At 38.0% G+C, this 11,399-nt stretch overlaps 1 protein-coding gene across 1 annotated transcript in view; it reads right to left on the bottom strand.

Annotated features, from left to right (window-relative positions):
- Positions 1-654: 654 nt before the first annotated feature.
- SNX18 (sorting nexin 18) overlaps positions 655-11,399 on the bottom strand; it is a 30,117-nt gene continuing 19,372 nt past the window's right edge. The window contains exon 2 of the mRNA XM_025923780.2: positions 655-3,356. Coding sequence (XP_025779565.2) covers positions 3,103-3,356 — 254 coding nt within the window. The 3' untranslated portion in view covers positions 655-3,102. The remainder of the gene's footprint in view (positions 3,357-11,399) is intronic.

The following is an 11,399-nucleotide window of genomic DNA, read 5'->3' as shown; positions in this document are numbered from 1 at the left end:
TCCTTAATTATGAGAACAGCAGCAAAACTTAAGACAATTAAAAACCAGCACTGAAGAATCTGCTGTGTTGTTACAAATACACATAGGACATCTGTGTCAGTGAAGCCCAAAAAACGAATCTATTCTCAATGACAGGAAAACTTCAGATTACGAGTAATTCATTTTGCGAGTGTTTCACAAGACAAGCAAACATTCCTAATAAACTTTAACTTGATAAACGAGTGATGTCTTGCAATATTAGTCCGTGATGCTGAACGACACATGCTCACCACTGAGTCAATGGTTCTTGAAATTTGCTTTGATATACAAGTGCTCTGGATTACAAGCATATTTCTGGAATGAATCCTGCTCGTAAACCAAGGTTTAACTGTACTGCTCTATTTAAGCCAAAGTGCACGGACTCTTGTTTCACTTTCAAACGTGTTCCCTCGTTCTGGGTTTACACTGTGCCTTTAGGTACAACAGACTGGGCGAATAATGGGGGTTGTATATAATGCACGGCTGCAAAACCAGTCTCACTGCATGACAATTACAGCACATCAACAAGTCCGTCTGTAATTAGAATAGCAAAACCAGCTCAGGCGGACACCCTCATGTCATAAATACATCACGTATCGAAATTATAAATTATAGAAATAAAGACAAATAATGGCATGAAGGGCATGATAGTTTATTTTTTAAAAAATTGTACCACACTGATCATAATGACCAGCATACACATTATGATGGCTTTTCTCTTGGGTATTAACATTGCAGTATTTTTGTATACTGAAATGTTTCAATAGGACCAAGAACGTTAGAGAAATAAAGATCTTAGATGAAAATGAACACTAATAATTCTGGTGTCCTACCCCACAGAATTCATTTAAACCCCTTATGAATCAGTGGCATTATAATGTTATGTAGTTATGAAGAACAAAAGTTCTCTTCTAAGTAGGCAGCATGAACTTATACCTCCTTGTACTTTAATTTTTAGTTTTTATAATTTAAGCTATGTCCACCCTGGCTAAAGCACAATCATAACAAGACACCTCAGATAATTTCCATGCTACCACTGCACATCTTTAGTGATTTTACTTAAAAAAAAAAAAAAAAAAAAAAAAAAAGAATCAAACCACCATCAAAATAAAGAGGCAAATAAAACTGATTTTCAAATCATTTGAAAAGCATAGTGCTTATCTGTCCAATACAGACTCAGATTTAAATTAAATGCTATAATTATAATCTCCAAACTTCTGCAATAAAATTAACATAGATATATGGGTTTTTTTTTTTATAGAACTATATTTTGCAATCAACAAGATAAAGTTACTTTTTAGAGAACAATATATTTGGTTACAATTCCACATATCTGTAATAGAAACAAAGCCACATGATGTTAAATCTGGCTCTAAGTTACCTAAGGTATAAAAATTTCATCAAAATTACAACACTCTGATCTTAAAAATTCAACCCATATGAGATTATTTTTTTAGAATAAATGTGCTGTTGAGTAATTATTTCAATAACCGTTTCTTTTTTGAGTGTCTGAAAACTGACCCTGTCTTTTTTAATCAGTGTGACTCACCAATATTTCAAATTGACCTCTTTACTTCTGTGTTAGCATTTCAATATCCAGGGATTTGTGAGGCAGCATAAGTTTGACTTCATAAAAACAGTAGATACTTTGACCTTTCAGTGACACTTTTTCAATCTGTAAACTCAAGAATCACATTATTTATAGCTCAGCAACTATAAAAACATGGAGATTTTGGCATTTGAAACCAGAATCTCTTTGTGCTTTTTAAATTAAGCTGCTTTTGAATCTTTTTGGTATTTATCAGCCATTCATATTTCCCTTATAATAATAGAATATATTTAAAATAATTTTTAAGGTTAAATGTCCTGGGGGCTTACAATATGAAAAAAAAAACAATTTTTTTTTTCCTTCAGCATTTGGAATAGTAATTATTTCTGGTCCCTCCTTAGATCAACCAACGCTACTTTCAATCACGTATAACACTGAATTTTACAGACATCCCTGAAAGTTTTTGATTAAGTAAACGAGTGAATCACAGTGGAGTCTCAATCAGTTAACAGTGTAGATCATTAAAAAAAAATAATAACACACACACACACACACACACTGAATATTAAAATCTTCAAGATAAAAAAAAAAAGAAAGAAAAAGAAAAGAAAACCCTCTTAAGAATTAAACCAGGTATGTGTCATCACTGATTCTGTGCTTGTGTCCCCAACTGATTAGACTCCTCCTTCTCTGTGTTATAAGACATGTTGGTTTCGATCTCCACGCCAAGTTTCTAGGACACTTGCGTGAAGAGGCTATGCTACTACAGCATCTAAGGAACAGAGTGGCACCATTTTATTCCCTAATAGACTTCATATTCCAAGATGAGCATCAGGTCTCCCTCGGTTGCCCTCACCAGAGTGTGTCGGGAGACAAAACTTGCCAGGCAAACTGATGACAGCTGACCGCCCACCCCGCCCCCAGCGCCAATATGAGGTTACCAACAGGTTTGTCATTGTATGCACTGCTGGCCTTTCACTCTTTCAATCAAGAAAAGTTGTGGTTACTTACAAAAAAAAAAAAAAAAAAAAAAAAGGGAGGGGGTGGAGAAATGAAAAACCAAGAGTTTAAAGGCACAAAGTCGCATAGCTGCTCTAGTTGGAGTTTGTAAACAGAGAATAGGTTGAATTTAGGTAATCCCAATCTATGAGAGTAAAAAGGCATCCGCAGCAGGCTTTTATCCAGCCAGCTTCTTTGAGACCCTTCATGGGTTTTGAGGTCTACAAAGTATGCACTAAAATACCCATACTTCAAAAAGCAATAAGGCAAATAGTATAATCATTATTCCAAAAGTTACAATGGTAGTGTAGGCATACATAGTATAATTTAGTTACAATGTGTGGTACTGTTTCTATTATATAACCATATTAACTGTTTCTTTCCTACGTAATTATATATTCAGCAGAGCTTCAGTTGAACACAAAACCATCCTTGTACCACCACTGATAGTTGGCAATAGCTCTTTGATAGCAGTTTTTATTCTGCTGTAGAAATATCCTTGAACTGAAAAAAGTCCACAACCCAATGTCCAGTCATTAAACACTATCATATTTGTGAAGAGCTTCTTCCAACTTCTGTGTCACTTTTTGGAAAAATATTATTTGCTGTTGTAAGAAATGCTGCATCTGTGATTTAAAGTCTCTTACTCGAATTTGATGGAAGTGGTGAATTTCAGCCAAAGTGGCAAAAGAAATAGTGTTACAGCGATCTTGAATGCCATCAGCCTTTTGGACCTCCATCTTCCCTTCTTCCACGTGTCGCCTACTCTCCTTTACTTTGGTAAGAGCTCCTGTAGTTAAAAAAAAAAAAAAAAAAATTAAATACACACACACACACACACACACACACACACACACACACGTATCCTAACAACATAGCTACATAGCAAACAGACTCCTGCATTATAAATACTTGCCTACACTATTTCAAGCCTTTTGGAAATTAAAGGGATGAGTGTTATTACTTATTAAAAACAAAGGAACCTGATAGGGTTACTGAAAACACCACCGTTGCTGCAATTTCACTTCTCAAAACTAGCACCTGCCATTGACCAAGTACCTATAACAGGTTTCATCTCTTCCAGGGAGAGATACTATACGGAACAGATAATAAACTGCAAGTAATGGTCTCTAAAAATACAAACCAAGAAACTGCGATTTTCATTTAAGAGAAAGGGTGTGACACCATTGCACACAAATATATTAAGAAAGCTATCTATAAACACAATGCCCCACAGAAGATGCAAATCTACTTCCTCAGAAAGTCTCACTGAAGAGATACCGTATAAGACCCTAGAACCACACTCTGAAACTTGTTAGTGCCAACTTGGGTTGTATTTTAGAAATTATTCATGTCATGAAGGGGACTTGGAAATGCAGACAGTGTACAACTGGAGGCCACCCTCACTGGGGCTGGCCAAACCTGTGTCTTATTGGCAATGAGGGGGCCATTCCGTGTTCTATCAGGAGACCCACACCTGGAGCATGAGGCCTGTGAAGTAAGAATTTGCCACCTTTTCTTCAGGGCTGTAAGGACCAATGAGTTTTGAGTCTGCCCTAATGATGATCTGGGAATGAAGCCAGAGGTGTCATAGCCTCTTGTCAAGAAATGTCACCAGAGGAGCACCTGGGTGGCTCAGTCAGTTGAGCATCTGACTTTGGCTCAGGTCATGATCTCACCGTTAGTGAGTTCAAGCCCCGTACTGGGCTCTGTGCTGACAGCTCAGAGCCTGGAGCCTGCTTCGGATTCTATGTCTCCCTCTCTCTCTGTCCCTCTGCCACTTGTGCTCTCTCTCTCAAAAATAAACAAACATTAAAAAAATTAAAATTAAAAAAAAAAAAAAGGAAATGTCACCAGAGTATGTACAAGGGAGAAGGAAGGGGACGATCACTCTGGCAGGTGCCACGTGAAGACACAAAAAGCCAAGGATATTTAGGGGTAGGAAACAAAGGACCTTCATAGGTTCTTGGAAAAGAATGATGATTAAGTTCAGATCATTTGCTCATGGCCACCTCAGGAATTCGGCCTTCCTGGCTCCATCTAGCACTTATTCTGCTAAACCATGACGAAGGATGAGAGAGAAACCTCTACCACACCTGGCTGGGCAGTCTTCACCATGATGACACCAAGGGGGACAAAAGAAGGGAGCCTGTTTAGGAGGAGGTGGGAAAGCTGAGGAATTCTGTTTCAGAAATATTCAGTTTTAGCTAATGATGAAATACACAAGGGGAAAAGCCCTGTTTCTAAACTTCTTCAAATCTCCTAAATAATACAGAGTTAAACCTAGCATTACATAAAACCCTTGGAGGGTAAACAGTATGTTTGTTTTGGGGGGAATTTTTTGACACAGCTCAAAGACCTGAGAAATTAAAACCCAACGACAAGCGTCACACATACATATGCAGGTATGTGTATACATTTTCATTTATTTATTCTACACGAGGTCTTTAAGTGAAAAGCAGTAGAGACCCCACTTAACCCCATGGCAGAGACGAGGGGTCTCCTCTGTAGAGAGAAGTCATGGGCATTAACACGGCTTCAATTCCACCTGACCAATTCCACCAGGAAGCCGTCCCTTTAAAGTGTGGCACTTTTCACTCTTCTGCTGTTGCCCCCTGGCAGGGGAGCAAAGCCATAAAATCCGCCTGCTTGCCATTTATATCAAAGAGAAAGAACTCCTCCCCATAAAAGAGAAAGAAATCATTTTTCATAGCAAATTTATCTTTCTTGTATGTGTCCATCTCTCACAAGTTACATACAAAAACTGAAGTGGAAAAGACCAGGAAAGCATAATGAGACAGAATTAAAGGAAACATTTTTTAACAAGACGACTGAGAATATGAAATTATGAAATGCATGTTTAAAATGGCAAAGAGAGAGAGAGAGAGAAAACAGGAAGTTAAGAGAAAAGTCTCAGGTAATTTGACTATTTTATGATGATTCCACTTGCAGGTGCCCAAGCCCACGGGGCACACACCAAGGACATGCAGCATCCTACCCTGTGCCTCCATGACATGTCTGTGCACACGCTGCCACACTGGTAATATGCTCCAAGGATCACTCGTTCTAGTCATCAGAGCCTGCAGAGTAGAGCCCTGCATACGGGGGCTCCGAAGCCTGGCCCAGAGCTGGGTGAATGTCCAACTCTAAGTGACAACCATATTCTTAGAAACTACCCCCATGATACGGCATTGCACATCGCGCATCTCTAAAAACCAACTTAAAAGAGAATGAGTCTCAGGTGTTTGCAATTTATCACATGGGCATACATTTTCAAAACTCCTGGACCCAACAGCAAGTATTAAATCTTGCTGAGGCCTAAGGACCTTTTGCCATTTAACACCTTTAAGTGTTTTAAGTGTACATCCCGAAAGAGCCAACGGGAATTTAAGACTCGTTTTTCTCCCAATTATCAATTTAGTAAGTCACACAAATGTTCCTACCTTCAAGTTCCAAAAGGCTCAGCTCTGGGGCAAGGATTTGATTTAACAAATGTTTATGAAGGACCTGATGTCTACAGAGCACATTGCTAAAACAGAGAGATTCAAACATTTCAGCATCAAGTCCCTGCCCTCCCTCCCTTCCTTCTCAAGGAAGCCACCTGGCAAAGCCCACGGAGGACAGGCACACAACCAGGACATGAAGTGAAACAGGACCACAAAGTATGTAATTCCGCATGGGAATTAAATATGTCTTTCTCAAGATAACATGTGAAATCGTGTCATGAGGGAAAATGCTCAGAGGGCCTACTACGTGCCAGGCACTGTGCTGAGGACAAGGTTGGGCGTGGGAAGTTGGCAGGAAAACAGATTTATAAAAACAATAAATAGTAGCTTCCCAAACCAGCAAATAATATATGCTAAGCATTATTCTAAAATTTGTATGGAACCACAAAAGACCCCAAATAGCCAAAGCAATCTTGAAAAAGAAGAACAAAGCTGGATATATCACAATCCCAGATTTCAAGACATACTAAAGCTGTAGTAATCAAGAGAGTCTGGTACTGGCATAAAAATATTCACATAGGTCAAAAGAACAGAATAGAGTCCAGAAATAAACTCACATTTTTATGGTCAATTAATCTATCACAAAGGAGGCAAGAATTTACAATGGGAAAAAGACAATAGTGTTGGGAAAACTAGACACCAAAACAATGAGACTGGACCACTTTCTTACAGCATAAACAAAAATAAACTCAAAATGGACTAAAGACCTAAATGTGAGACATGAAACCATAAAATTCCTAGGGAAAAAAAAAAAAAAAAAAAAACACAGGCAGTAATTTCTTTGACATCTGTCAAAAAATTTTCTAGATATGTCTTCTCTAGCAAGGGAAACAAAAGCAAAATTAAACTGTGACTATACCAAAATAAAAAGTTTTTGCACAGCAAAGGAAACCATCAACACAAAAAAACAACCTCCTGAATGAGATAAAATACTTGCAAATGATATATCTGATAAGGGGTTAATATCCAAAATATATAAAGAACTTCTACAACTTAACACCAAAAAATTAAATAATCCAATTAAAAATGGGCAGAGGACCTAAACATTTTCCCAAAGAAGACATGTAGATGTCCAACAGACACATGAAAAGATGCTCAACATCACTAATCATCAGGGGAAATGCAAATTAAAATCACAATGAAATATCACTTCATCTGTCAGAATGGCTAAAACCAAAAACACAAGAAATAACAAGTATTGGTAAGGATGTGATGAAAAGGGAACCCTTTTCTTGGAAGGAATGCAAGGTAGGAACCTTGGTGGAATGCAAATTGGTGTAGCTACTGTTGAAAATAGTATGGAGGTCCCTCAAAAAATTAAAAATAGAATTACCATATGAGCCAGTAATTCTACTACTGGGTATTTGCCCAAAGCAAATGAATACACTAATTTGAAAAGACATATGCACCCTTATGTTTATTGCAGTATTATTTACAATGGCCAAGATATGGAAGCAACCCAAGTGCCCTCGAGAGAATGGATTAAAAAGATGTGTCTCACACACACACACACACACACACACACACACACACACACACACAGGAATATTACTCAGCCATAAAAAAAAATAATGAAATCTTGCCATCTGCAATAATATGGATGAAGAAGGTATAATGCTAAGTGAAATAAGTCAGAGAGACACAAATACCGTACGCCTTCACTCATACATGGAATTTAAGAAACAAAACAAAGGGAAAAAAGAGACAAACAAAACAGCCTCTCAACTACAAAGAACAAACTGGTGGTTACCAGAGGGGAGGTGGGTGGTGAGGATGGTGGAACAGGTGAAGGGGATCAAGAGTACACTTATCTTGATGAGCACTCAGTAACGTACGGAATTCTGAATCTCTACGTTGTACACCTGACACTGTATATTAATTATATTTGTATAAAAAATATACATAGGGCATCTGAGTGGCTCAACTGGTTGAGCAACTATTAATTTCGGCTCAGGTCATAATCTCAGGTCATGGGATCGAGCTCCGTGTAGGGCTCTGCACTGAGCATGAAGCCTGCTTGGGATTCTCTCTCCCTCTGCCCCTCTTCCCCTAGGCACTTTTCATATACTATCACTAACCCTACTGCAATTTTACAACAGACATTACTCTTATTTTCACAAGGAAACTGAAGAAGCTATTCCACCTCTTTGAGCATCAAATTTGCCAGGTAACCAGGTAAGATATGGAGATGGGATGTGAATGCACGATTGACTTCAAAGTAAACACTATTTAGAAATATTTAGAAAAGAAATTAAAGCCTGAATGGGCAAAAAAGCCAGGTGGACCTAGGTGAGCAGGGTGCTGGGGGATAAAAGCTGGGCAGGTGAGGATCAGGTATTTCTCCTTCTTCTCTCCACCCACTCCCCATCCCCCCACCCGTGGCTGAGGTTCCTGCACCATAAGCCACCTCCCTTATGAAGTCCCTGGCTTCTGTTTTGATATACAATTCAGAAGGCCTTGTGAATATGTAAAAGAACTATATAGGTTCTGAAAATTTCCTTCTGGAATCTTATTTAACCACATTCAATTCACTAATTGTGCCTGTAAAGCAATTTAATATTTATAAGATGTCTGATCTTCTTGTCTTGGTAACAACACTTAGGTGCCACAAAACATTGAAAAAGCAGCACATATTTCATGATTTTGAAAAATCTAAGCCCAAATATACACGGGCGGGGGTGGGGGGGAAGGCATCTCTTTCTCTCTCTTGTTCTCACTATCTGCCTAGATCGTATAGAAAGATTACATAAATTAAGAACTACAACCAAAAATAGTAACATACAATCCCTTTAAGGATATATAGGCTTTGCTTCTTTGCTCTGATGTAGTTAGTCATCCCAGAAAAAAATATTTATTTGGCAAACTAGGAAAGACAGAACAAATCACTGAGGAGAGTAAGTACCCAAAGGCCAATTCCACTTGGAATTCTGGTTTAACCCACTTAATGCAATTCAAATCCATTAGCATAATGTATCAGGATTACAGCAGCAAGATGACAGGAGATATAAGTGACTTTTTTAAAAAAAGAGACCTAGTTCCTGTTTTAGGGAGCTCAAATTATTTTTTAAGGTGACTTATGTGCCTAAAACAATGAAGGACCTATACAAAGTGGCATATATTAACTTCACAGAAGTACAAACAGGAACTGGTTTGTACACTCACTATACATAGTGAGTGCCATGTTTAAGCAAGGAAGATTAGTCTCCACAAAACTGTACCATAAATTTACAGCAAATTTATTTTAAAAAATATTTTTAATGTTTATTTATTTTTGAGAGAGAGTGAGCACAAGCTGGGGAGGGGCAGAGAGGGAGGGAGGGAGACACAGAATCCAAAGCAGCTTCAAGTTCTGAGCCTTCAGCATAGAGCCCAACAGACGCGGGCTTGCGGGGCTTGAACTCACTGAGCAGCGAGATCATGACCTGAGCCCAAGTCAGCCACTTAACTCACTGACCAGGCACCTCTAGAACATACTCCCAGATCTGCCTTCAGAAGAAAGAAGATTAACAGTAAAACAGGTTGACAGCAATATACTTTTTAAAAAATCATTAAGAGTTCCTGAATATATCCTGAGTTGAAGTGACAGCAGCCTAGTTCCTCCTCTGAGTATACAGCAGCTGACTGTTAAAGTTCAGGATGAAAACAACATCCTAAACCAATTTTAAAAATAATAATAAAGTTACCTTTTGTAAAATATTTTGCAAAGTTTAAAAAAATATTATTTCGTTTAAGAAGAAAACCATTTTGGTCTTAAATATTCATCTCACAACCCTCCAGCTACAGCTAGTTTTTCCATAGACATTTAACACACAGGAAGGGTTTAGTGTGATTTCTTTCTTACAAGAAAGATAAAGTCAAATTACTCAGTAAACTAATTGTATAAGTTAACTGACCAGTTTACTGCCTGAGAATAAGCGGGAGAAAAAAAAAAAGTGACATCTTTTAAACAGTTCAAGCTGTCGATGTGAACAAATTGCAAGGGTGTTTAAATTCTTGGGGACTGACAAACAGAACTGCTTTCTGAAGACCCCAGAAGCTTCCCTCTACCCTATCTCTACCCACTGTGCTTGTAAACCCTGGGTCCTGTCAAGATGAACACAGGAACATATTTTTCCAATAGAACTGATATTACAAATACTGGTTGGAGGTGAATGAAATAGTATTATTAGAACTAGAATTTGGGTTTTGTCATAAGTAGCTATGTTCCCACAGCTGATTTGACAATTCTCAAACTGGGAATTATCTGTACGTATTTCTACACTTCACATATTTTCATATTGAGAATTTTAAATATCACAAGAAAGGCAGAAATAGACAAATTTTGAATCAGGTGTAGCCCCTAAGGAGTGAAAGTTTGGAGAAAAAAAATATTGGGACAGAGTTAGATCAGTATACACTTGCTACTTTTAGGATCACTTTAAAAATTGGTTTGTAGCTGCTTAAGAAGCAACAGCAGAGGTTCGCTGTAACCAGCTGCGAGCTGTAACGAGGCATTACTGCATCATGTAAGCATTCTCTCAGCTGTACTGGTTTTTACCAAACCCAAGAGGAGCATAAATAAAAGCCAAAAGCGTTGCCCAGAATCTAAAGAACAAAGCGAACACACATTTTTATCATAGAATAAATATAAAAACAGGCAAAGGTTTTCAAAATCTCTACCTTTTAAGTGGCTGATTTAGGAGGAATCTGCCTCCTGCCAGCCCCCTCCCTCATAAACATCACACCGCCACACGGCTTTCAAAACAGAAAAAGGAAATGAAAGAATACAGCAGAGACATTACACAATCAAGTCTAAGGTACAAAGTGGTCACTGCTGGATTAAACAAGAGCCCTGGTAATATTCATGGTCAGGACAACAGTTTTAAAACAAAAGAAAATTTAAATAGGAGTGATCAGAGGGAAAAACATTTTAAACTGGGGAATAGAAGTACATCATTATGAAATTGTTTCTTGGGCTAACAGACATAGGTAGTTGCATCTGGAATACGCTATGAACTGAGTAAGATTTTATTGTGAAAAGAGAACATAGGCAAGTATTAAATTCTGAGATTAAATAAGAAGGGGCTGACCATACGGAGCAATGTGAGTACATTCTTCCCAGAAAATAAATAGCCAGTAGAATGGTATCATAGAAGGAAATAAACTTGTGAGAAGGTAACACATGAAACAGTGTATGTTCTTCAAACGTATTTTTAGGATAGGAAAAAGTTATTATTGAAAGCAAGGCAACATATTTCAACCATTCCTCATTACTATGCTCCCAAACAGGCAAGGGTAAGCCAGCTGCGCTCCAGGACAGGGGCTGAGTCTAACACAGTTGTTTCTCT

This window comes from Puma concolor, chromosome A1, assembly GCF_028749965.1.
Source record: "Puma concolor isolate L17-30 chromosome A1, mPumCon1.1.hap2, whole genome shotgun sequence".
Classification (NCBI taxonomy): Eukaryota; Metazoa; Chordata; class Mammalia; order Carnivora; family Felidae; genus Puma; species Puma concolor.
Note: the sequence above shows the minus strand (reverse complement) of the source record. Positions and strands in the feature narration are given on the sequence as shown.